The 27,938-nt window shown below is 43.1% G+C and overlaps 1 protein-coding gene across 3 annotated transcripts in view; it reads right to left on the bottom strand.

Moving 5' to 3' along the window:
• The window catches only part of SLC22A3 (solute carrier family 22 member 3), a 50,665-nt gene extending 23,150 nt beyond the window's left edge, over positions 1-27,515 (bottom strand). For all 3 annotated transcript variants that reach the window (XM_073337843.1, XM_073337844.1, XM_073337842.1), the window contains exons 1-3: positions 26,849-27,515; positions 4,285-4,388; positions 1,820-1,974 (exon numbers count right to left, since the gene is read on the bottom strand). In XM_073337843.1, coding sequence (XP_073193944.1) covers positions 1,820-1,974; positions 4,285-4,388; positions 26,849-27,265 — 676 coding nt within the window. In that variant the 5' untranslated portion in view covers positions 27,266-27,515. The remainder of the gene's footprint in view (positions 1-1,819; positions 1,975-4,284; positions 4,389-26,848) is intronic.
• Positions 27,516-27,938: the final 423 nt, after the last annotated feature.

The following is a 27,938-nucleotide window of genomic DNA, read 5'->3' as shown; positions in this document are numbered from 1 at the left end:
AGGGAGGTGGATTACTTACGCAGATGGGAGAACCTCTCCCATCTGCTTAGGTAGTGTCTACACTGATGCACTACAGAGGTGCAACTGCAGTGTAGACAAGCCCTTAGGCTGTTAAGTACCTACGTCACTTTTGAAAAGGGGACTTTGCCTTAGATCTACACTACAGAGTTAAATCGACTTAAGTTATGTCGACGCTCATAAACCACTGTAATTACATCGCTTGTGTATGTTCACACAAAGCTCCTTGTGTTGGCGGAGCGCATCCACAGTTGGTGCTCCAGTATCAACAGAGAAAGCAGTGCACCGTGGGTCGCTATCCCACTGTGCAACTCACCACCTTCTGCTGCCAGAAGTTCTGGGAATGGATCGCAGTGCATCATGGGGACAGGCTCATCATCCCATGTTGCAGTTTTCTCCATTCCATCATTCCATGCGCTTCCAACTACTTTTCAACTGCCCCTGTAGACTGTGTGCCCGCCATCTCTTCCTGATAGCATGAATCCTGCACTGCTCTCCAGTCTTGTTATGAACACAACACCGCTGATCCTACAGTATTTCATGACCTGCAAATCTGAAAATGAACCCGTGGTGCCTGCCCTGATGTGTGCCATGGAAAGAAACAATTCAAGATTGATGTTACCATTCACAAAAGAGCTGCACACAGTGGAGCATCACTACTGGCTTTGGGAAACAAGCACTGAGTGGTGGGGTCACATCATTATGCAGGTCTGGGATGATGAGCAGCTGCAGAATTTTCGGATGTGCAAAGCCACCTTCCTGGAACTCTGTGTGTGGAACTTGCCCCTGCCCTGTAGTGCAAGAACAATGAGAGCTGCCCACATGGTGGAAAAGCAAGTAGCAATAGCTGTGTGGAAGCTGGCAACTCCAACTGCTATTGGTCAGTTGCTAATCAGTTTGGAGTTGGGAAGTTCACCATAGGGGTTAGGATTATGCAAGTGTACAGGGCCATTAATTGCCTCCTGTTCCGAAGGACTGTGACTCAATGTATGGGAAATAATGAATGCTTTTGCAGCAATGGGATTCCCTAGCTGCAGTGGGGCAATAGGTGGCATGCATATCCCAGTTTTGGCCCCAGACAGATATAACAGATTACATCAACAGAAAGGGCTACTTCCCTATGGTATTGCAGGTGCTGGTGGATCACTGGGCTTGTTTCACTGACATCATTGTGGAGTTGTCAGGGAAGGTGCACACATCTTCAGGAACACTGATCTGTATAGAGAGCTGCTTGCAGGGACTTTCTTTCCACACCAATAAATTCCAAAAGGGGATGTGGAAATGCCGATAGTGATCCTGCCTACCTCTTACTCCCATGGCTCATGAAGCCTTACATGAAAGCTTGACAGCAGCAAAGAGTGCTTGAACAACAGGCTCAGCAGGTGCAGAATGTCCGCTGAATGTGCATTTGGTAGATTAAAGGGTCGCTGGCACTGCCTTTTGGCAGGTTAGACCTCAATGAGGAAAATATTTGCATGGCTGTAGCAGCCTGCTGTGCTCTGCATAACATTTGTGAAGCTAAAGGGGAAAAGTTTCCCCGGGATGGAATGCTGAGGTGGATCACTTGGCGGCAGATTTTGAGCAGCCAGATATCAGGGTTATAAGAGGGACTCTGGGAGGGCTATTTGAATCAGGGTTATGTTATGTTCCAGTGATGATCTATCTCCACTGGTTCCTTTCACCTCTGATCATTGGTGAACAACTGTACAGTTCTCACTTACCTTTACATTCAGGTAGTCTGTCCACCAACATCCATTCCCTCAATCTCCCCACCCAAAAAGGGGAAAAGTACAGCTCTTACCAATAACATAGGCTGTCATCCAGGTTCCCTTTCCAAATACACCTTGTAGGAAGCGAAAGATCAAAAATACATAAACATTTGGTGCAAATGCTACAACAAGGCCACATAAGCCTACTCCAAGGCAGGAGTAGAGGTAAATACGGATTCTGCCATATCTGCCAAAAAAAAAAAAGAGCAAAAATGTTGAAATATGACTAATATTTTCCTTCTCGACTTAGTTTATGGCTGGAGTTTAAACCTGCTCCTAAGTCTTGTGTTGATGCTATCAATCTTGTAAGGTTTCCCATCACTAGGCCTTATGATGGTGACTTTCTGAGTCTTTGTTGTACTGGCTACTAGGAATTGGAACTCTCTCCTCCTGGATATTAATCTCAGCCTCTCTATCTCCACTTTTAAAGCAGTGATTGAAAACGTTTAGGCCCAGTTTTTGGAAAACAGTTTCTAATTTTGCATGGTGCACTTAAATTATAGAAATTAGAATGCGCCTATTGAAATAAATGGGACTTTTGCTATTGACTTCAACATGTGCAAGATTATTCCCTTAAACTGCCTATTTTAAGTACAGGCACACCCTGTGTAGGAAATGTCTTACCCTTTACTAGAATGCCAAATGAAGCAGCTGCATAAATATTCTGTTTAGAGCTTATAATGTCTATCTTCCAGTATTTTAATTTTGTATTCATTAGTATTGAATTTTAAACATTTTATCCCAACAATATTAATGGACAAGCCAAGCCTAACTACAGGTCCAGACTAGAGTTGGTTTAAAAAAAGTCAATTTTTTAATAAAAATATTTTTGATCAAAATAAAAACTTTCATTTTTCTCAAAATTTCCTGTTTTTGTTTTTTGTTTTTGGCTGAAACCCAACCAACCAACACCCCTCTCCCCACCCCACACACTCCAGAAACCAAAAAAAATTATTTTTTAACAAAAGCAACTTCTGTATTTTTTTCAGGTTTGTTTTTGGGTGGGGGAGGGAGTTGTTGTTGTGGAGAGGACACAAAGCAAAACTAATAAGAAATTTTGACCAAAATGACTTTAAAAAAATACTAAGAAAAATAATTGGTATTTTTCGATAAGCTCTAGGTAAAACCCTTTGAACTATGTGGTAAAGAGACAATTACAGATCCAAATGTTGTGGGTAAGATGTAATTCTATAATAATATAAATTATTTCTATTATCATTTCATCCAAGACTGTCAGGTACTTTATAAGCATCATGATTCTCTCTGATTTGATCATGAGACAACTAGTTTATAGTTGCAGCCCTGAAATGTTGTCTTCATCCAATGTTAACCTGGCTTTAAATCCCTTTATTCTGAATATGGCTAAGTGAATACTTTCAAACAATGATTTATCAGCTCACTGTCTCTCTCCTTCTTTCTGTTTGCGAATTGTCTGTGTAAAGATTAAAAAAAATTTCTTCACTTGATTCTTTTAAAAGAATTATTCACTTAAGAATGTTTGCAAATAATCCTTGCTCTCTACCATATTTGAGAGCTTTGTTGTGTGACTTCAGTATGCAAAAGTTGTATTGTTTGCTTTTGATTGGACACGTAGGTCATGTGGTAGGTTTGTCCTCTACTGGATGACCATAATTCTCAGTACAATGAGGTTTTTATTGTAAATACTTTTGTTTAGGAATTCAAAGTGCTTTATCTGAGAATATTCTCTTGTGCTCTGCCTAATAAAATCACCTACTAGGATATTCATGGATAGCAAATAGAAAAGGAGCACAAAACAGCAAAGGTTAATATATTTTTCAAATCAAAGAAATATTCATCTACAGTGAAATTCACCCTTGTATTTGAGCTGGCATGAGGACTGCACACCATTTAATTCTGACTTAATTCCTTAAAATAAGGCTTCCTCCTCCTATTTTGAAGGAAAGTTGGACTTAAGTAGTGATTAGCTCTGGCATTGGCCCTGTTTACAGGGCTGGATTTCACCCACACATTTTTGCAGTATTCAGTCAGCTCTAAAAATGTTGAAGACCAACTGTAACCATGACCTTGGTGGTCAACATATGGGTATGTGTGCCTTATGTGTGAACTCAGAGGGTTGTAGCACTGAGTTTCTTCTTCCTCTCTCAAAGGAGCTGCTTTCTTCATCAATGGCCTTATGCCCCCTCAGAAATTGTCAACCCCAAAACTCTCTGTGAATGCTTGCTTTTCATTTCTGTGTTCCTCTGTACTTCCTGAGTTCAGATGTGAACAGAAATTATGAAATACCACAAGAAGGGCTCTTTTCATGCTATTTTAAGTCCTAACAGGACCAGGAAGTACTAAAAATCTCATGAAGTTTCCAGACCAGTTTTACAGACTCAGGAAGTTAAGTTTATATGGGACCTGCTTCTTGGAATTGAACTGAACCTCCAAACTTTGAATGTTTGCATACGGTGATTACAGCACAAAATGTTTCTGCCTCTATAAGGGTAGACTTGCATTAACACACATACTTTACCTGTCTGCAGCATAGCCTAGAGTGAATGCTCCTGTCAGAAACCCCAGATTGAGAACAGCTTGTGTTAGATCTAGCATCCAGGCATTGGCACACACAAGATTATACTGTGGGAACAAGCAAGAGATATAATAAGATTCCCCCACAGAGATGGAATATTTTTCCTCAAAGCAAAACATTTTAGCAATTGTCTTGCTCCAGGACAAAAAACACGCCTGAGCAAAAACCTGATCGCTAAGTGTTTGAGAAACTACTTTCAAGCTTTTTTGTTTTTTACCACCTCAGTGATTAGCATCCCATCTCAAACATCCGTTTTTAATAGAAATTTACTAAGAAGATTATAATGCGGGCTGCTCCAATAACTCTTGAATGCCATAGACTTCCTGTATCCCTATCAGTCTGGTTCCAGATCTAGCACAGAGACTGTGTTGATATTGCTGGTTGATTATCTCCTCACAGTGGTAGACCAGGGTAAGATATCCATGATGACTTTATTGGACTTATTAGCAGCTCTTGACACTGTTGACACCTTTGCCTATCTTGCGGGGTCTCAGCGTGTGGAGCTATGTCAATCGAGTGTCCTCCATGGATTCTCTCTTCCCAGAGGATCTCTGAGCAAATACAGTTTCTTACTGACTGGTCTCAGATTAAACATCATCCATCTTGTGACTTGTCATCCTTCCTATTTATTGTGTACTTGTTCAATGGCAGGCCCAGATGGCACAGAGAAATGCCCGCATTAGTGAGTCCAGATCACTGCAGTTACAGTAAACATACAGAAAATGGGTCCTTTTTACCAAAAGGCTGCTGTGTTTCAGGTTTTGTAGGCCAAATGTCCTCAACAGGGGAGACATCTGAATTGGTTTGTTGTTATACAGATTGAGCACAATAGTTTAACATCTGCTGGCAAGGAAATGCTGCATCTATGTTTAGCTCAGAGTAAATGCAGAGCTGTAACCAGGGAAAACACTAACATCTCCAAATGTTTTTAATTTTTTTCTTAGTGCCTCCTAGGCAAAAGTAGAGATACTTGACCTGTGAGGGTGCAGAAAACGAATTTCAAACCAATTTTTGACAGGTTGAAAATGTTTTTCTTGCTGTAACTTTCTCAGACCCTTCAATTCTTTATATTGCAGCAGCTGTTACAGGATGACAAAATGCTGCTCCTGCGTTCATCTGAAGAATTCATGGGGGAGGAGGCAGGGAGGGAAAGAGACCGGAAACAAAAATAAAACCAAATTAAAAATTCATTTGTTGTGCGGATAGTATTTTGTTGGCAATTACTTTACAGGGTCGTGGAGAACAATTATATGCCAACCTAGCTCAATAAGTCCTGCAGACCTCATTGTAGTCAGGATTTTTTGATCTCTGACTAGAATGTCCTTTTCAACAATGAGGAGTTAGGCAAAAGCAAAGTTAAGAATAAACTGAGGTAATATTCTCAGCAGTTTTAGCCATTTATTAAATAGCACTCTAGAAATAGCCATAATTTCCAAGGATGAGCTGTAATAAATAATATTAATAATAATATTTTACAGATAACTGAGATACAGAATATTTGCAATGCATTTAGTATTTCAAGTTCACACTCATAATAATGTATATCAGATGAAGGTGCTCAAATACTGCAGTGATGGGGGGGGCATAGAAGTACTTAGATAGAATGAAGACATCTTCTATTTCACATTGGCCAAGATTTTTAAAAGTAATAGTCTAAAGATAAGCTTTTAAATCCATATTAGGCACCTAAATAAGTGGTCCAATTTTTTTAAGTGCTGGTCCCAGTGATCTCACTGCTGCTGGCTATTATTGCCTCAATGCAAACTGTTAGGTTATCAGTGCTTTTGAAAATCAGGCCACTTATTTAGGTGTCTAAAAATGGATCTAGGACCCTAACTCAGTTTTGCCAACTCTTGTGATTTTACTGCAAGTCTCACAATATTTGTATTTTCTTAAAGCCACAGCTCCTGGAATCCTGTGATTAAGTGAGAATCTCAACTTTCTTTTTTAAAAGTGAGTTTCTACCCCTTACTGTGGTGGAGAAAAGTTTGACTACATGAAACCTACGATTCAAAATCCAGAACAACAATAAAGACCTCTACATTTATTATTTAAAAAATCTGATCATTTTGAAGCCAAGCTCTTGACTTTTGGGAGCTCAGCTCATCCTTTTTGAATGTCCAGGGGTGTTCACTTTTAACTCCTACTTTTATAAATCTAGGCCAGTATGTATAGAATCATTAGGTTCTTCCAGGAACAAAACTTTTTCTCATGTCTCAGAAACAATAACTGCTGTGGAATTTTCACAAACTCCAAAGCGTCGCACATTTACTCTTTGAAGAGTACTCCTACCTTCTTGTTTCTTAAACAAGTGCGACAGCAGGACAGAAAGGACAGAACTTCATGAAATATTTCCAGAACGTCCCACTTCACAGAGTTTTTTCAAGGGCATGGCCATTTCTAAAAGTGACTTTAGAAATACTTGTACATGCCTGTGACATTGTCACTAGTCAGAGATTTCAGGAGGAATGTTTAAAACCACCCACACAGGCAAACACAGCCTATTTGGTCTTTAAAACTAGCTTGTTGAGTAGAAAATACAGGGCTAGCTGATCTTCTGTAGAGAAAAACATGGAATGGAATAAAATAGTGAAAAAATAGGCAAAGAGGACTAGGTGGAAGAAAAGCAAGAATGGCACCAGTAAGCCTCCTCCCTCTCTCCACCTGAGCCTATGGAAGTCATTCTACCAGTCACTAGGAAATGGATCTCTACGTGATAGAGCATAACCAGCCAGAGGGGTGAGATGGAGTCAGGGAGCAGTCACCCTCTGTGGTACACTCTTCTGGAAATATATTGGAAACAACTGCCAGAAGAATCTGGACCAATAGTCCCCAAAACTTAATGTTGTTCAATGAGAATTAAGGTTGCTCAGCACCATGTAAGTTCAAGGTCTTAAAGAGAGAGACCAAGCTAGCAAATGAACAAAGGAGCTCAATGTTGGACTGCAATAAAGAGCCCCTCACCAAGGAGACCAATGCAATGAAGGCCTATTTAGGATTTGACAACTTTGCTTGCTCTTAAAGCAGAAAGCCCTGACAGAAGACTTCTGTCCACAAGTCCTGCAATCAAAGAAGTAAAATAGGCAGAAAAAGTAAAGTTACTGTCTCATCAGAGCTCATAATGGATTATTATGGGCACAGAATGAAAAGGATTTAAGAATGAAATACTTTTAAAATAAACACATCATGAAAGGAAAATGTTTTTGATCTCAAATCCTTAACAGAATTTACAGGCACACTTAAGTTACAAATAAATACATTTTAAAATGAATTAGTTTAAAATCACTTCCTTTAATAAATACATTTTAAAACTCATTAATTTTAAATCACTTTCTTTAATTCCACCATCCAAATTCAGAGTTCAGGACCTCATTTTTCTAACACTGAAAGTGGCATCAGGCTTATTGCCTGTGTCTCAATGTTAGATCAACTCTCCCAGGCGAAACAAGGATAGCTAAACACTTCAAATCAAAGAAAATTCACCTTTCACATATATGCATTTGTAATGCCACTTTTGAAACCCAGGGTTGGATTCCAATCTCATTCACTTGGCTGTAAATAAGGAACAATGCCCCCTGAAGTCAATGGAATTACACTGGCACAAAACCTGCATAGTTGAGATGAGAACCAGGTCCATAGCCTATAAATTTGAGCCCATAGATGTCTAAGTATCCTGTTTTGACTCATGCATTATTGGCATGGACCGAATTATGAGTGAAGATGTAGAGATCTCATTGAACATGTGAGCCTTACTTTTCAAGCCTATTCTGCTAGGGCAAAATTTGTCTCATTGCAGAGCCTCCACACACCTAAGCTCCAAAGACACCCTGTCAGTCCCATGCTTTAGTGGTGTGGAGGCCATTGTCTTGTGGTGCCTTTTGGTATTAAAGACATTGTGTGGGTTTTCCAAAAGCACATCATAAGTAACTTAGGATCATAAGTGGCAGTGAAAGTCAACAGTCCCTTAGGTGCTTTGGAAAAATCCCATCCATTGTTATTAATATTCTGATAATACTCAGAGAGGCCCCAGTCAGGAACAAAGCTAGATGCTAGATGCTTTGCAAACATGGGCCCCGGTACTGCAAGCTGTTCTGTGCTAGTGGACCCCTGCACGCCTGCATGGAGCTCCATGGATTTCCTTCATGGAACGGCTTGAAGGATTGGTCCGTAGAGATAGCTGGGCTCCTTGCCTTGGAAAGTTACTATGCTTGATCCTTTTAAAAGTATATATTTATTTTTGAAATAAATTAATCCACATTTAAGATAAACAGAGAGAAAGCGAACAATCTGACATGAAGGGCCGGGGGAAGAGAGTGCATCAAAGAGACAAGGGAAAATATGCTTCCTTTACAATGCCCTTGTACCTCAACGTACATTTCACATTGAGCAGCTGACAGTTGAAATAAATTGTTGCCTTAAAATATCAGTCAAATACTTTAAATCACTTGCATTTTCCATGAAACAAGAGACGATGGATAACAGTTAGGCACTGGGAGTACTTTCAAAAGGATTTATAGTGTAAAATGCTTAAGTAAATTAACTGATACCTTATAAATAAATCCTACGTTTTGCTCAGGTCTATATATTTAAATATTCTTGATGTAGCTAAGAATTCTTGGCTTCATTTTTTGTTGTTATTTTTTGTCTGTTCAGGGTCCACTTAAATGCTCTTTATATAAACAGTGTTGTTACAGCCGCGTTAGTCCCAGAATATAAGAAAAACTCGGTGCATGAGGAAATATCTTATATTGAACCAACCATAGGTGCTGGAAGTATGGAACCTGAGGGTGCCGCATCCCTGGCTGGAAGTGGTTTCCATTACATACAGGATTTGCAGTTTGGTCTAATGGCTCTCAGCAGCCCCACTATACAGATTGTTCCAGCACCACTGGGACCAATTTCGGCTAGTGAGAGAGACAAGCTTTTGAGCTTCCCCAGAGCTCTTCTTCATCCTTTTCATTAACAGAGTTAACCTTTAACACAGAAGTGTATATAGTGCAAAGGATTGTTTGAGTTCTACAGCTCGTCACTCCCAGACCACCCTTGGCTTGGTTTGGTAGTATCCAGAGGTGTAAAGTGTGCTGGTACGGCCCAGTATGGCATAGCAAGTGGCTGCTGGTACCGGCCAGGACACAGCCGATGTTAAAGCTGTTAACGTCGCTGCCTCTTTTGCCCCCTCCGAGGGCAGCTATGGGGGAGGGCAAAAGGGGCAGCTGCCCTGGGGCCTGGTGATTTAAAAGGACCCCGGGTGCCCACCTGCTGCTTCGCAGAAGCAGCTGGAGACCAGGGTGGCGCGGGCCTGGCAGCACGGAAGGGCTGGCAGGGGGACACTGACCCCAAGCCCAGCCCCTTCCACCCAAGGCCCCACACTGGTGAGATTTTTAAGTTATTTTCACTCCTGGTGGTGTCCGAAAGTTACCACCATCTGAAAGCCGTTTGGTGGCCTGGATGAAAAGAATTGGTGATTTCAGTCTAGTCCTTAAAAGAGAATCAACCCCATTTCAGAAAATTCACTAGCAACTAGCACCCTAGTTGGCAGCCTCAGCAAAAAGGCATGGATTTAATGTGAATATAAAGGGTTAAGGTAATGTAAAAGTGAAAAGTAAATGTCTAGAAAACATGACCGATGAGGAAAGATTGAAAAAATTAGGTTTGTTTAGTCTGGAGAAGAGACGACTGAGGGGGGACATGATAACAGTTCTCAAGTACATAAAAGGTGTTACAAGGAGGAGGGTGAAAAATTGTTCTCCTTAACCTCTGAGGACAGGACAAGAAGTAATGGGCTTAAATTGCAGCAAGGGAGGTTTAGGTTGGACATTAGGAAAAACTTTCTAACTGTCAGGTTAGTTAAGCACTGGAATAAATTGCGTAGGGGAGATTGTGGTATCTTTGTCATAGGAGGTTTTTAAGAACAGGTTAGACAAAAACCTGTCAGGAAAGGTCCAGTTCAGTGGTTCCCAACCTTGTTCCGCCGCTTGTGCAGAGAAAGCCCCTGGCGGGCCGGGCCGGTTTGTTTACCTGCCGCGTCCGCAGGTTTGGCCGATCGCAGCTCCCATTGGCCGCGGTTCGCTGCTCCAGGCCAATGGGAGCTGCGGGAAGCGGCACAGGCCAAGGGACATACTTCCAGCAGCTCCCGTTGGCCTGGAGCAGTGAACCGCAGCCAGTGGGAGCCGCGATTGGCCTAACCTGTGGACGCGGCAGGTAAACAAACCGGCCCGGCCTGCCAAGGGCTTTCTCTGCACAAGTGGCGGAAAGTTTGGGAACCACTGGTCTAGTTATTACTTAGTTCTGCCTTGAGTGCAGGGGACTGGACTAGATGACCTACTGAGGTCTCTTCCAGTCCTACACTTCTATGATTCTATGAATGGAGCCCAAACCACCCTCTCAGTCCTAGCTGTGATCCCATGCAGAAATGTGCAGGAGTGTACCAGGATGTATCTGTTCTGTAGCTATAAAGAGCTAAGGTCCAGACTGAATCCATTTCTCACACTGGTGAGCAGTTACTTACATGTGTAGTCCCAAGAAAGTCACTAAGATTATTTGTGTGAATAACTGTTCACAAATTGGGCTCACATGTATTGAAAGGAAAGCTTTGCTCTTTGTGCATGGGGAAAAGAAAATACAAGGCTTCAGAATGGAGGGGTCACAAGCCTCCCTCTCAATCTTCTGCTTGGTGTCCAGGGTCAGTAATGTAGAGAATCCAAAAATCCAGAGCCCTCTCTGCCTGGGCCTCTTCTGTCTTGCTTCATCTTTCATTGTTTCTTATTAACCTTTCCAACTTGGCAATCCTGTGAAAGCAGAGCTGTATAGTGCGTCTGCTGAAAATAAACTATAAAAAAGTTCTGAGAGGTCACACTAGAACTGGTCTAAACCAAAAACCTCAAGTCTGAACATCTCACAAACATTGGGCAAGTTTGGATCTAGATTCACATCTAATTTTGAGGATTTGCCTTTCTATCTCTCAGCCACTATGCTCTCTTTCTCCCCAAAATTTGGAAAAGTTCAGGCCCAGACCAGAACTTTGCCTCTCTATTCTGAGTTTAATTCAAATGGAAGACCTAATGCCTGGAGGAAGTTAGTTAAGTAGGTCGTTTTAATTTCAGGGTCAGCTCCTCCATTGATGTGTGTGTCAGAAAATCCACAACTGCACTTGTACACACAGCAGTAATGCCCTGCTTAAGGCTGGGATGTCCACATTTTACAACACTGAGGGCTGCATTGACAACTTGTCTGTGGGCTACACACTTCATTTGCTAACACAGTTTCCGTACAGTACATAACAAAATGCACATTACCACACTATATGCTTGAACTGTATTCTTCCTCAATTTAATACGATGGCTGGAAAGGGCCTGGTAGATGAATTCATAACCAGTACCAATCTGAACTCCTCTGCTCTCACCGCCAGTGACATGTGCAGACACCAGTCACTGCAAGCAGTCGAGATAGGAGCTTAGGAGAGGAGAAACCACTTACTTCAGGACAGTGCCACGACTCTCAGCTGCACTGTGTTATAAATAAAGGAATGGAAGAGGGGAAAGCTGATGTCATTAGTTCCTCCACCAACTCCTTTGGAGCTGCCAGATTGTAGGGGATGAAAGGTTTCAGAATAGCAGCTGTGTTAGTCTGTATCCGCAAAAAGAAAAGGAGTACTTGTGGCACTTGTCATAAATATAAAGGGAAGGGTAAACCCCTTTAAAATCCCTCCTGGCCAGAGGAAAAATCCTCTCACCTGTAAAAGGTTAAGAAGCTAAAGGTAACCTCACTGGCACCTGACCAAAATGACCAATGAGGAGACAAGATACTTTCAAAAGTTGGGAGGAGGGAGAAAAACAAAGGGTCTGTGTCTGTCTGTATGCTGCTTTTGCCGGGGACAGAACAGGAATGGAGTCTTAGAACTTTTAGTAAGTAATCTAGCTAGGTATGTGTTAGATTATGATTTCTTTAAATGGCTGAGAAAAGAGCTGTGCTGAATAGAATGACTATTCCTGTCTGTGTGTCTTTTTTGTAACTTAAGATTTTGCCTAGAGGGATTCTCTATGTTTTGAATCTAATTACCCTGTAAGGTATCTACCATCCTGATTTTACAGAGTGATTCCTTTACTTCTATTAAAAGTCTTCTTGTTAGAAAACTGAATGCTTTTTCATTGTTCTAAGATCCAAGGGTTTGGCTCTGTGGTCACCTATGCAAATTGGTGAGGATTTTTACCAAACCTTCCCCAGGAAGTGGGGTGCAAGGGTTGGGAGGATTTTGGGGGGAAAGATGTGTCCAAACTACGTTTCCCAGTAAACCCAGATAAAGTTTGGTGGTGACAGTGGAAATCCAAGGCCAAAGGGTAAAATTAATTTGTACCTTGGGGAAGTTTTAACCTAAGCTGGTAAAAGTAAGCTTAGGAGGTTTTCATGCAAGTCCCCACATCTGTACCCTAGAGTTCAGAGTGGGGAAGGAACCTTGACAGCACTTTAGAGCCTAACAAATTTATTTGAGCATAAGCTTTCGTGAGCTACAGCTCACTTCATCGGATGCATGCAGTGGAAAATACAGTGGGGAGATTTATATACACAGAGAACATGAAACAATGGGTGTTACCATACACACTGTAATGAGAGTGATCAGGTAAGGTGAGCTATTACCAGCAGGAGAGAAAAAAAAAACCTTTTGCAGTGATAATCAAGGTGGGCCATTTCCAACCGTTGACAAGAATGTGTGAGGAACAGTGTGTGTATGGGGGGGAGGAATAAACATGGGGAAATAGTTTTACTTTGTGTAATGACACATCCTCTCCCAGTCTTTATTCAAGCCTAATGTAATGGTGTCCAGTTTGCAAATTATTTCCAATTCAGCAGTCTCTCATTGGAGTCTGTTTTTGAAGTTTTTTTTGTTGAAGAATTGCAACTTTTAGGTCTGTAATCGAGTGACCAGAGAGATTGAAGTGTTCTCTGACTGGTTTTTGAATGTTAAATTCCTGACGTCTGATTTGTGTCCATTTATTCTTTTACGTAGAGACTGTCCAGTTTGGCCAATGTACATGGCAGAGGGGCACTGCTGGCACATGATGGCATATATCACATTGGTAGATGTGCAGGTGAACAAGCCTCTACAGCCCCCAACTAAAACCTCTCCAGCCCATCATCAAGGATCTACAACCTATCCTGAAGGACGACCTACAGACAGCCCCCCAACCTGAAGCAAATACTCAAATACTGAAGCTGCTACCCAGTCTGTACTTGCTTTGGGGGTGTATAGATTCTCTCATTCTCCAAAGCATTTTTCACCAGCATGTCACTGAAATCAAACTGGCCTGTCTCCCAAGATTTGTGAGAGTGTTGGGTCATCCTTTAGGATAGGTTGTAGATCCTTAATAATGCGTTGGAGGGGTTTTAGTTGGGGGCTGAAGGTGACGGCTAGTGGCGTTCTGTTATTTTCTTTGTTAGGCCTGTCCTGTAGTAGGTAACTTCTGGGAACTCTTCTGGCTCTATCAATCTGTTTCTTTACTTCTGCAGGTGGGTATTGTAGTTGTAAGAAAGCTTGACAGAGATCTTGTAGGTGTTTGTCTCTGTCTGAGGGGTTGGAGCAAATGCGGTTGTATCGCAGAGCTTGGCTGTAGACGATGGATCGTGTGGTGTGGTCAGGGTGAAAGCTGGAGGCATGCAGGTAGGAATAGCGGTCAGTAGGTTTCCGGTATAGGGTGGTGTTTATGTGACCATTGTTTATTAGCACTGTAGTGTCCAGGAAGTGGATCTCTTGTGTGGACTGGACCAGGCTGAGGTTGGTGGTGGGATGGAAATTGTTGAAATCATGGTGGAATTCCTCAAGGGCTTCTTTTCCATGGGTCCAGATGATGAAGATGTCATCAATATAGCGCAAGTAGAGTAGGGGCTTTAGGGGACGAGAGCTGAGGAAGCGTTGTTCTAAATCAGCCATAAAAATGTTGGCATACTGTGGGGCCATGCGGGTACCCATAGCAGTGCCGCTGATCTGAAGGTATACATTGTCCCCAAATGTGAAGTAGTTATGGGTAAGGACAAAGTCACAAAGTTCAGCCACCAAGTTAGCCGTGACATTATCGGGGATAGTGTTCTTGACGGCTTGTAGTCCATCTTTGTGTGGAATGTTGGTGTAGAGGGCTTCTACATCCATAGTGGCCAGGATGGTGTTATCAGGAAGATCACTGATGGATTGAAGTTTCCTCAGGAAGTCAGTGGTGTCTCGAAGGTAGCTGGGAGTGCTGGTAGCGTAGGGCCTGAGGAGGGAGTCTACATAGCCAGACAATCCTGCTGTCAGGGTGCCAATGCCTGAGATGATGGGGCGCCCAGGATTTCCAGGTTTATGGATCTTGGGTAGTAGATAGAATATCCCAGGTCGGGGTTCCAGGGGTGTGTCTGTGCGGATTTGATCTTGTGCTTTTTCAGGAAGTTTCTTGAGCAAATGCTGTAGTTGCTTTTGGTAACTCTCAGTGGGATCAGAGGGTAATGGCTTGTAGAAACTCGTGTTGGAGAGCTGCCGAGCAGCCTCTTGTTCATATTCCGACCTATTCATGATGACAACAGCACCTCCTTTGTCAGCCTTTTTGATTATGATGTCAGAGTTGTTTCTGAGGCTGTGGATGGCATTGCGTTCCGCATGGCTGAGGTTATGGGGCAAGTGATGCTGCTTTTCCACAATTTCAGCCCGTGCACGTCGGCGGAAGCACTCTATGTAGAAGTCCAGTCTGCTGTTTCGACCTTCAGGAGGAGTCCACCTAGAATCCCTCTTTCTGTAGTGTTGGTTGGGAGACCTCTGTGGATTAGTATGCTGTTCAGAGGTATTTTGGAAATATTCCTTGAGTCGGAGACGTCGAAAATAGGATTCTAGGTCACCACAGAACTGTATCATGTTCGTGGGGGTGGAGGGGCAGAAGGAGAGGCCCCGAGATAGAACAGCTGCTTCTGCTGGGCTGAGAGTATAGTTGGATAGGTTAACAATATTGCTAGGTGGGTTGAGGGAACCATTGCTGTGGCCCCTTGTAGCATGTAGTAGTTTAGAAAGTTTAGTGTCCTTTTTCTTTTGTAGAGAAGCTAAGTGTGCGTTGAAAATGGCTTGTCTAGTTTTAGTAAAATCCAGCCACGAGGAAGCTTGTGTGGAAGGTTGGTTTTTTATGAGAGTATCCATTTTTGAGAGCTCATTCTTAATCTTTCCCTGTTTGCTGTAGAGGATGTTGATCAGGTGGTTCCGCAGTTTCTTTGAGAGCGTGTGGCACAAGCTGTCAGCATAGTCTGTGTGGTATGTAGATTGTAATGGATTTTTTACCTTCAGTCCTTTTGGTACGATGTCCATCTGTTTGCATTTGGAAAGGAAGATGATGTCTGTCTGTATCTGTACAAGTTTTTTCATGCAGTTGATAGATTTCCACTCCATACGGCTAAATGCAGTGCCTTGCATAATGACAGGTTTCAGAGTAACAGCCGTGTTAGTCTGTATTCGCAAAAAGAAAAGGAGTACTTGTGGCACCTTAGAGACTAACCAATTTATTTGAGCATGAGCTTTCGTGAGCTACAGCTCACTTCCTCAGATGCATATCGTGGAAACTGCAGCAGGCTTTATATATACACAGAGAATATGAAACAATACCTATTCCCACCCCACTGTCCTGCTGGTAATAGCTTATCTAAAGTGATCATCAGGTGGGCCATTTCCAGCACAAATCCAGGTTTTCTCACCCTCCACCCCCCCACACAAATTCACTCTCCTGCTGGTGATAGCCCATCCAAAGTGACAACTCTTTACACAATGTGCATGACAATCAAGTTGGGCTATTTCCTGCACAAATCCAGGTTTTCTCACATCCCCCCCACCCCCATACACACACAAACTCACTCTCCTGCTGGTAATAGCTCATCCAAACTGACCACTCTTCAAGTTAAAATCCAAGTTAAACCAGAACATCTGGGGGGGGAGGGGGGGAGGAAAAAACAAGAGGAAACAGGCTACCTTGCATAATGACTTAGCCACTCCAAGTCTCTATTTAAGCCTAAATTAATAGTATCCAATTTGCAAATGAATTCCAATTCAGCAGTTTCTCGCTGGAGTCTGGATTTGAAGTTTTTTTGTTTTAAGATCAGCGGCACTGCTATGGGTACCCGCATGGCCCCACAGTATGCCAACATTTTTATGGCTGATTTAGAACAACGCTTCCTCAGCTCTCGTCCCCTAAAGCCCCTACTCTACTTGCGCTATATTGATGACATCTTCATCATCTGGACCCATGGAAAAGAAGCCCTTGAGGAATTCCACCATGATTTCAACAATTTCCATCCCACCACCAACCTCAGCCTGGTCCAGTCCACACAAGAGATCCACTTCCTGGACACTACAGTGCTAATAAACAATGGTCACATAAACACCACCCTATACCGGAAACCTACTGACCGCTATTCCTACCTGCATGCCTCCAGCTTTCACCCTGACCACACCACACGATCCATCGTCTACAGCCAAGCTCTGCGATACAACCGCATTTGCTCCAACCCCTCAGACAGAGACAAACACCTACAAGATCTCTGTCAAGCTTTCTTACAACTACAATACCCACCTGCAGAAGTAAAGAAACAGATTGATAGAGCCAGAAGAGTTCCCAGAAGTTACCTACTACAGGACAGGCCTAACAAAGAAAATAACAGAACGCCACTAGCCGTCACCTTCAGCCCCCAACTAAAACCCCTCCAACGCATTATTAAGGATCTACAACCTATCCTAAAGGATGACCCAACACTCTCACAAATCTTGGGAGACAGGCCAGTCCTTGCCTACAGACAGCCCCGCAACCTGAAGCAAATACTCACCAACAACCACATACCACACAACAGAACCACTAACCCAGGAACTTATCCTTGCAACAAAGCCCGTTGCCAATTGTGCCCACATATCTATTCAGGGGACACCATCACAGGGCCTAATAACATCAGCCACACTATCAGAGGCTCGTTCACCTGCACATCCACCAATGTGATATATGCCATCATGTGCCAGCAATGCCCCTCTGCCATGTACATTGGTCAAACTGGACAGTCTCTACGTAAAAGAATAAATGGACACAAATCAGATGTCAAGAATTATAACATTCATAAACCAGTTGGAGAACACTTCAATCTCTCTGGTCACGCGATCACAGACATGAAGGTCGCTATCTTAAAACAAAAAAACTTCAAATCCAGACTCCAGCGAGAAACTGCTGAATTGGAATTCATTTGCAAATTGGATACTATTAATTTAGGCTTAAATAGAGACTTGGAGTGGCTAAGTCATTATGCAAGGTAGCCTGTTTCCTCTTGTTTTTTCCTACCCCCCTCTCCCCCCAGATGTTCTGGTTTAACTTGGATTTTAACTTGAAGAGTGGTCAGTTTGGATGAGCTATTACCAGCAGGAGAGTGAGTTTGTGTGTGTATGGGGGTGGGGGGGATGTGAGAAAACCTGGATTTGTGCAGGAAATAGCCCAACTTGATTGTCATGCACATTGTGTAAAGAGTTGTCACTTTGGATGGGCTATCACCAGCAGGAGAGTGAATTTGTGTGGGGGGGTGGAGGGTGAGAAAACCTGGATTTGTGCTGGAAATGGCCCACCTGATGATCACTTTAGATAAGCTATTACCAGCAGGACAGTGGGGTGGGAATAGGTATTGTTTCATATTCTCTGTGTATATATAAAGCCTGCTGCAGTTTCCACGATATGCATCTGAGGAAGTGAGCTGTAGCTCACGAAAGCTTATGCTCTAATAAATTGGTTAGTCTCTAAGGTGCCACAAGTACTCCTTTTCTTTTTGCGAATACAGACTAACACGGCTGTTACTCTGAAACCTCTCATTACAGTGTGTATGGTAACACCCATTGTTTCATGTTCTCTGTGTATATAAAATCTCCCCACTGTATTTTCCACTGCATGCATCCGATGAAGTGAGCTATAGCTCACGAAAGCTTATGCTCAAATAAATTTGTTAGTTTCTAAGGTGCCACAAGTACTCCTTTTTTTTTTTTTTTAGGGGATGAAAGTATCCCCTGGTGAGGAGCCAGATGCCTGGAAGGTGCTAAATGCTCTCACTACCAAATAATGGTGCTACCATTTGGGACCATTTTAGTTTACTTTGCCTATTTTGCTTATCCAGGAAAAGGATATTAAACTATCTGTCCATCTCCCTAGGGAGAGGGGAGAGAATCCCCAATATGCCTAGGGATTTCACATCTGAAATAACCTTTAAACAAAGGAGGAGGATGGGTCTGAAATGAGCATTGAGAAGGTCAAGCTCATGACTAATACCTGGAAAACAAAATGGTTATTACAGTGTCTCCCCTCACAGTATGTCTGTCAGAGGGCAGATATTTTTTATTTTGGACTGACACTCAGATTCAGTTAGGGGATAGCAAGTACTCAACAATGTTTTTCTGTGTAATTCAAGGACTGAAGACAATGGGAGTTGCAGGTATTCAGCAGCATCTCACTTTTCCGTAGAGAGGTGCAAGTAATTTGGGACCTGAGCCAAAGGCCACTGAAGTCGACAAAGTCTTTCCATGACTTCAGTAAGCTTTGGATGAGGCCTCCCATCTCTGCGATACAACTAAGGACAGTCTTCTGTTCTGGTGCTGAGCGGGATGCTGGAAAGCTCATACCTTAGTCCTTCAGCACAGCCTTTCCCTGCCTTACCAGACTCAACCCTGCATTGTCTTACCTGATAATAATTCATCAGAGGACTTGGAAGGATAGCACCTTTGGCCTGAGGTTCTGAAAGCACTGTACAGTCTGTCACAACTAAGGGTCACAACAGACAGGTGAGATAAGTAAATATTTGATTTACAACTATCGTTTCATTAATTGACCAATACTAGGTGTTTTTCTATGCCTGTCTACAATGAATCGAAGGTCTCAGCTCAGTTCTGGCTGAACAAGTGTCCATTTGAAACAACCACCAGCAAAACTGGCATCCTCCTTGGCAGTATTAATAGAAGACCAGTTTATCCTCTCAGTCCTGCAGATGGTGCTCCAGGGGAGGCTGGAAGTACATTGCTAGGGCAATCTGGGGCAGCTCAGACTGCTGCTACCCAGTCTGTACTTGCTTTGGGGGTATATAGATTCTCTCATTCTCCAAAGCATTTTTCACCAGCACGTCACTGAAATCAAACTTCAAGCTGATTCAGCTCAAGGGGGGCAAACAGCCCTTTTTCTTGGTTTTATCAGGAAACAAAATGTGCTAAGAGACCTCTTTGGGGCAGATTTTCTTCTCTACCTTGTTCAGAGGTCAGCACACCAGTGGCACTTAATAATGCCAAAGAAAAATGGAGGGTCAGACTTCCCTTCACTCATAAGTTGCTGTGTCACAAGAACCTGAGTAGTGGGGTTTGTTTGGTTTTGATTTTGGGTTTTTTGCCTGAATTTTCCTACATGCCTTCAAGGTCCAGCTTGCATCACTTGTAGATCTGCTGGCTGGACCACCCAGAATGATACCAAGCCTTCTAATGTGAAATTGGCCACCTCCATTTTTTTTAAACATTTTCCTTTCTTATTACCACTGCTGCCTCCAGACTGGCAAAATAAAGGAGAGATTTGTAAACTCATCCCAACCCTGTGCAAGCATAGAAAAAGTTCAAACATTTGAAATCAGTGTTCCAGCTTCTCAGCCAGTGTAAATTAGTGCAACTTCACTGAAATAAATGGGGCTGTGAAGATCTGCCCTACCTGAAGCACAATCATTTGTATATGGGGGAAACCTTACTGAGTAAGTAGTCAGTCCCGCTGTCCACTCCCGACACCCTCTCACTACCCCTCAAACCCTACCTGATATAGGAAATATGAAAGAGTAGCCCTGATTTCTTGTATGAACCCAGACATACTAATCAAGGTAAGTGTAGGCTTTGGGGCTTTTCCATACTGTAGAATGAATTCTTCTGGAGTAGTATAGAAAAAGGAACAGCTGTTTTCTCTCCACTCCAGCTTTGACTGTCATGTTATTCGCTGCTTTAAGATGCTGTAAAAGTGGTAAGGTAAACATTACTGAACTGGTTACAGATCCCTTTGAAAATACAGTTTTGTTTGGGTTTTTTGAGACAGCTGCCAAGTAAAAGAGCATGATGATTTATTTGCAACAACTGTAGTAGAATAATGTGTTCTGGTGATGATTTATCCTTCTCAGACCTCACACGTGGGCAATGAATTGTTACCAAATCTCAAAATTACATAACTTTCATCACAGAGAAGTGTTGCTGACCGGCCACACTGGAATCAGTTCATTATGCTAAATGTGTGCCAGTAAAGGCTGCTATTAAGTCTGGAACACACCAGCTTTGCTTTTAGCAGTTGATGAATCCATTGATTACTGTCTCCGCTGACATCTGAATCTGTAGATTTGTTTGTAATCCATTAACATGCCACTAGGCGTCATCATTAGGCTGACCAGAGAGCAAGTGTGAAAAATTGGGACAGGGGTTGGGGTGTAATAGGAGCCTATATAAGAAAAAGCCCCAAATATCGGGACTGTCCCTATAAAATCGGGACATTTGGTCGCCTTCGTCATCACTGCCAAAAACATTTGGATAAAATTACCCACCCTGTGCAACATTTTATCAGCAGCTAGTGGAAATTATCTAGGCTCAGCTTTTTTTTTTTTTCTTTCCGATTGCTGGTCTACCATACGGAGCTGCTGAATCAGTGCACCCTCTCGCACCCTAGCCACATCCTCTTTTCAGCCTGCGCCACTCATTTGCGGAAGTGGCTTTTAGAGACTCCACTCCCATTCCTAAGAAAATGCAGTCTGGACCCCCGCATTATTTATGCTGACATCATCTGGCATTAATGGGGGATGAATTTTGGCCAAGATCAGTACCTCCTCTATGGCTCCCTTTCCCAGCAAAATCTGACAATCCATTTGATTCCAAACCTGCTGCTGACACAACTAGTTTCTTTCTCCGGGTTCATGAGGAGTAACAAAAGCTCAATAAAAATAAGTGGAAACAATATTTGATTTTATTTTTGGGGTATTTCCCAAATACTTAATTTCATTGAGCATTGTGTGTTCTCTTAAACAGGGAAACTTAATTACGTTTGTGGAATTACTGTGAGGTTTTACAAATAAAGTCAAAACTGATTTCAGTGCATTTGCTGCAATCTGCATCTTAAAATTATTCTGATTACTACTCTGTCTAGCTTTATTCCACCTCAGGATCAGGGAGCTAAAGGGCTCTAGCTGCATTATGTACTGAGAGTTAACCTGTTTGCCTTTTGTAAGGCAACTCTCTCTGATTTTAGGTGCCTGCAAGGAAAAGCATGACCCAAAGCTGTAGGATCATGACCCATCCTGGTACAATGTGCAAAATTTCAATTTGCAGTGGCAAGGAGAAAGAGGACTTGCTGTTGTACCTCCATAAGATACAAAGAATGTTTTATAAATGAATCTTAGGTTTTGCTATTTCACCTATCATGAAGGCCTGAAGAAGATAAATAGAGTTGCCAACTGTTGTCCATAATGGACATTATAGTGGATTCTGTTCTCCTCCTCCTCCTCAAAACACCTCATTGTGAAAGGACCCACTTCCAGCCACCTACCCTAGGTGTAAATAAATTAATCCAGCTACCATGGAATGGGCATTAGGCACTTCAGGTGCTGCTCATACGCCAGCTCCGGAGTTCCCATCAAACCGAACAATTACTTTTACTTCGTGGTTTCTGTAACTGCAGCTGCCTGTGGAACTATTTCGAAACAGTTTAACAAATGAACTAGACATAAAATAATAGAAAGTGACACCACATTCAAGTGTTCCCCACAGAGAGATCCAGACCCTTTTGCACCACCGGAGCAGTGTGAAGGGATCAGAACAAAGATGAGAAACTCACCCAGCGTATTTCATTAATTTAATAATTAATCCCTCCTGTCCTCTGATCATTTTTCTCTCTCTGGTAATGAGGTGCTCAAAACTGAATGCAGCATTTCAGGTGTGATTGCATAAGAACTGGATAGAGTGAAACTGTTACACTTCTGTTCTGTGGCATGACATCTTTGCATAGCAGCCCATGTTTGCATTGTCTTTTAGCTACTGTATCACATTGCAAACTTGTGCCTAATTTGCTGTCTAGTATAGCCCCCTGCAAGTTTCTTTCAGCATTGCTGCTTTTCAAGTTTCTCCTTCCCACTAACATCTGCTTTTCAGATTACTACGTTAAATCATCCTTTTGATTTAGTCTCCCTGGTCGTGTTCTCGGTAAACTTAATCAGATATGAAATAACACATGTTTAAACACAGTACAAAAACAACAGTTCATCTATATAAAAATGAAGGGTTTAAAAAGAGCAGGCACATTAGAAAAGGGGTAGCTGTTTCAATGGTCAAATTAGATAGGACAGTACTATGTCTAACTTGGCTTCTCATCTAAATTTTATGGAAATCCTAATGTGTTATATTTAACACATTATATAAATATATATTTATATATTTTATATATAAGCCCTAAGTGTGTTATATTTAACATATTTATGTTGTGAATTGCCTGCTATGTCACTGCTTAGTAAGTGAGTAAAGCCGATAATTGGGTATGTTGGAGCCAGACCCAAGCTACAGGGACTGGACTTTTGGGCCCTGATCCACAGCCCAGTGAAGTCAATTGGAGTCTTTCCACTGATCCCAGAACTCTTTGGATCAGGCCTTTGGAGTCTGAAAAGAGCCCTGTGAATGCTGCTACTTGGTATACCATATGGTCATCTGGGAAAGAAGAATATGGTAGCACTCTAGCCACTCTAGCCTATTACTATTCTTATGTCCTTGTCTTTAGGCTTTGTATGTGAGCCTGTTATTTTACAGAATAATATTCAGAGGTTTAGGGGGTAGATTTTCAAAGGCATAAAGGACAATTAGGTGCCCAACTTCCAGTCACATCCAATGGGAGTTGGATGCCTAACAGCCTTCATGCCTTTGAAAATTTCCTCATTAGTCAGTAAGAGCACTCTTGTCCACTGGCCTTCCCTCCCCTGACCTTATGTGGGCTATCCAACCCCCTTCTTCTTATTATTTTTGGTAGGGGATTTGGCAGGCAACGGTGGTGAAAATCAAAACCACACTTCTAATTTGGCTGGTTTTCAGCAGCTTGTTCACATGCACCTGGAGCATTTCCATAAGGTTCCCATTCACCATTTCCTTGGTCACCTTCCTTTTCCCTGTAGCCCCGCTTTTCAATTACATGAGTGCTGCTGAACACACAGGTGAATGTGGTACAGGCTGAAGATGTTTGCCAACAGAACTTTGAACTTCAGCTCCCACTCCTTGCTCTGACGACCCACAAGTTTCATTTTCTCCATGCATCAGCTAGTGAGCAGGGAGGTTTTTTTCTTGCTGCTGACGCAAAATCATACTGGTTGCATCAGATACAGAATAATCTTTTACCTACTGCTGCTGTAAATGGACTCTGAGTGAAGCTTTACATTTCTGTTTTGCTCACCCACTTTCAGCAGTCATCAGGGTCAACAGCTGAAAAAACATGGACAAAAAAGTAACCACACCCAACACACACACTCCTAATTTTCATCTTAAAAATAATGTCAGTTAAACGATACTTCATGAAAGATTCTGGACTGAAAGCCCCTGGAGGTGGAAATTCTTTGTACATCTCCAGGACAAGCATGACATAGGCAGCAGTGCAAGTTTCCCCTGCCAGTGAGGTTCAATCCTCACCTGGAATAGCCACTCCTAGGAATCTGAACATATTTAATTTTCCTTGCCCATTCAATCCATTGCTGAGATGGCAAACGAATCTGCTCAGTGAAGACTGTGATTAATGTTTTTTGAGGCGTGGATTCTTATCTACCGACACATTTCAGACAGCTTGCACTCATCAGCTTATTCTGAGTTTCAGTTATTTCTAACCCAAACCAGCTATGATTCTATGATGGATGCTCTGAATCCATTTACCAATCTTCAGGCCACTCAGTTGCTCTTATTTAACATTTATTCAGGGCATACAATGTTCTAGGCCAGGGGTGGGCAAACTATGGCCCGCAGGCCACATCCAGCCCTTCAGACCATTTAATCCGGCCCTCAGCCCTGCCAGGGAGTGGGGTTGGAGGCTTGCCCCGCTCCGCGCAGCTCCCAGGAAGCCACTGGCATGACCCCCTTCTAGCTCCTACTTAGTATGCAGAGGTGTGGCCAAGTGGCTCTGCGGGCTGTCCATCTGCAGGCGCCACCCCTGCAGCTCTCATTGGATGCAGTTCCTGGCCAATGGGAGATGCAGGGGTGGCGCCTGCAGACGGGGAAGCATCCAGAGCCACCAGGTGGCGCCTTGAAGCCAGAGAGGGGACATGCTTCCAGGAGCTGCTTGCGCTAAGTGCCACCCGGAGCCTGCACCCTTAAACCCAATGGTCCCATCCAAGAGCCCCCTCTTGTACTCCAAACCCCTCATCCCTGGCCCCACCCCAGAGCCTGCACCCCCAGCCAAAGCCCTCACCCCTCCCATGCCACAACAGCCTGCCCCATCCCTGATTCCCTTCCTGCCCTCTGAACCCCTTGGTACCAGCCTGGAGCCCCCTCCTGCACCCCAAACCCCTCATCCCCAGCCCCACCCCAGAGCCCTCACCTCCCCGCACCCTGACCCAGAGCCTCCTCCTGCACCCTGAACTCCTCATTTCTGGCCCCACCCCAGAGTCCGCATCCCCAGTCGGAGCCCGCACCCCCTCCCTCACCTCTACGCCCAATTTCATGAGTATTCATGGCCCACCATACAATTTCCATACCCCAATGTGGCCCTCAGGCCAAAAAGTTGGCCCATCCCTGTTCTAGGCACTTTATGGAATGTGTATAAGGAAAGTTTCCTTCCCTGAAGATGTCATAATCTAAGAAGAGACAAAATAGAACAACTGATGACAGGACTGGCTGAGGGAAGGCAGATGAGACTATAAACTCTTTGGGTTAGGGACTGTCTCTTTGTACAGCACCTAGCACAAGGGGGTCCTGATCACAATGTGAGAACCTGCAGGGCTGGAACTGTGGGGGTTTAGGGCTGCTGATGCCTCCACATTACCATGGGAGCCTTAGGCTGGGCTCCCATGGGAGGACCCTGTGAGACTGGGATCAGCAGGAAATACCAACCACCAGGACTGGCGTGGCAGCTTCAGAAAGCCCCCTGATTGGCTGATACCAGTATATAAACCAGGAACCCATGAAAGGGAGCTGTCTGAGCAACAACATAGACTGCCTGCCTGTCTCTGCTCCAGACCCTGCTTGTGAGAGATCCTCAACTCCAGCTTCTGATCCTGCCTGCCTCCTAACTCTTGGTTTTCCCTCTGACCTGTTGCGTACTCTGACCTTGCAGTACCTGAGTTGGTCTGCCTTCTGACGCCAGACTCTTGCTTTTGTCCTCTGGCCTATCTAGCACTCTGACCTCCTGGTATCTGACTTGGCCTGCCTCCTGACACTTGACTCTCAGTTTGCCCTCTGGTCTATCCTGGATCTGACCTCCTGGTACCCGACTTGCCCTGACTTCTGCTCTGACCACTAGGATTGACTGACCAGGACCTGATCATGACATAAAAATAAATAATAATGGGAAGATAGCAGGACCATGGGCACAGTCATCAAATCATACGGTGGTTTTGATACAGTATGCAACACTACATGAAGATTACATACCTAATTTATTTAAATGTGTTTTGGTTATGGTGTTTCTGAGCACTACAGTTATCACAGTTATTTACACACACCCATGCATCTCTAGTGCTGAGTCTATGGATTAGAGTCACATTGCATTGCACCGACTACATGTCTATAATCAAGATCTCCTAGCACAACTTATTGGTTGTCCTTTCGCAGCCCAATAGAGAATAACTGTATTTGCCAACACTTACCACAAATGGAGTAACAGAGCAACTGCAGTTATCCATTCCTCAGGAAATAACTCTGGTATTTCGGATACCAGAGAGTGGTAACTGTTGGCAAAATATGACTTTTTAATGACAACCAATGTAATTCTATTTTCTTATCAAGGTTAGGGACACACAGAAGTGGTTAGACACTAATTATTTATTACTAGTAAGTCTAGATGTTTACTAAAATAAATTATATAATGTCTATATAACTGGCCAGATCACGAGCTGGCATAAATCAGCAGCAGTCAATTGAACAAAATTGATTTATACCAGCCAAGGACCTGCCCTTAAATGACCACTCTAATGCCTCAGTTGCAATGACATTACTCTTTGTTTATTTTAGTCAAGCATTACAACAGCAAGAAAGCAGTATCCCCATTTGAGTTCATCTGCTTCAGAGAGTCAATACTAGGGATCTTTCAGATTAGCTCACCCATTCCTAAAAGGCTGGCATTGCTGCTTGATAATACTCAATATCCTGATTCATTTGTAACTGTCAGAGAAACTGATGAAAACTTTATTCTTGTCCCATTAAAAACATCTATACTACATATGTATTGCTCTAGCAATCAATTTTTATTTTACAATCCTGCTCTGACAATGAAAACACTGATTGGAAAATGTTGATTTCCCTTACCTCACTGATGATCGTTGAGTGGGATTGTTTATATACCCAGCCATCCTGGCATGGAGTAAGCGCCACGTTGCCCAGGCTGCGATTAGTAAAGTGGGACAGTGGGTTGGCACAGCTCACAGAGGTGTTATTCCACTCTATGTCAAACCTCTCACACTGGCCACTGGAAAACCTGTTCACCAGGTTCGGAGCTGGCACAGTATAATTTTGTTCCTCTTCAAGGGTCCATCCACATCTCTCACTTAATTCAGCTGCACCAGGGATCCTGCACCAATAGTGCTCTGGTGCGTGCCCAAGAAAGACCACTCCCACAAATAGAAACGAAAAAGTTATGCCTGTCTGGCAAAGGAGGAAAAAGACCCTCTTTTGGTACCTTCCAAATTCCCCAGCTTCTTTTAAAACCTCATCAAAAGACGGCATTGTGTGCAGTAGGTTTTCAACTCGGAGGGATCCAAGAGATGGCAGAGTCAACAGCTTTCAAACTTTGTAACTAGTGCTGGTGCTTCCTGTAGATGTAGCTGTGTGGACTGTCTCGCTCCCTCTCCCTCTCCCCACACACACACACACACAACACCACGGTAGCATAAGCAGCTTTGGAACAGAGCAAAGTTCCACAGACCCACCCAGAGCGTTACAGTATGTCAAGTGGTGTGAGGCTTACACACAGCAGTGTAGGAGAGCAATATAAAGTGAGCAAACATACCATAGGAGAGAAGGGGCGTGCGTTTCCTATCTATCCAGAATCTTAAACAGATTATGCAATAAAAACAATTAACTCTTTAGGGACAGACGTGCAGTAAACACCAGCTCTGCAGGCAGGGGCATACAGCTCTTGTCCTTACAAAGGGATCCCAGAAAAATGCAGTGTGTTAAATAAAAACATAACAGAGAGGAAGCTGCTGCAAAAGTAGCAATGAGCGATGCTGTCAGCATTCTGGGTGGCAGTGACAGAAATGTTCATAAAAAGCTCTGAAGTCTCCCCTTCAGCACACAGGAGTTATTTCTGCAGCCACGTTCTAGTACTCATCCAAAGTGCTATTGAACCATGTGTACAACTTTTATTGGAAAGGCTATTTCCTGTCTATGTTATAAT

This window comes from Lepidochelys kempii, chromosome 3 (assembly GCF_965140265.1).
Source record: "Lepidochelys kempii isolate rLepKem1 chromosome 3, rLepKem1.hap2, whole genome shotgun sequence".
In the NCBI taxonomy this organism is placed as follows: Eukaryota; Metazoa; Chordata; order Testudines; family Cheloniidae; genus Lepidochelys; species Lepidochelys kempii.
Note: the sequence above shows the minus strand (reverse complement) of the source record. Positions and strands in the feature narration are given on the sequence as shown.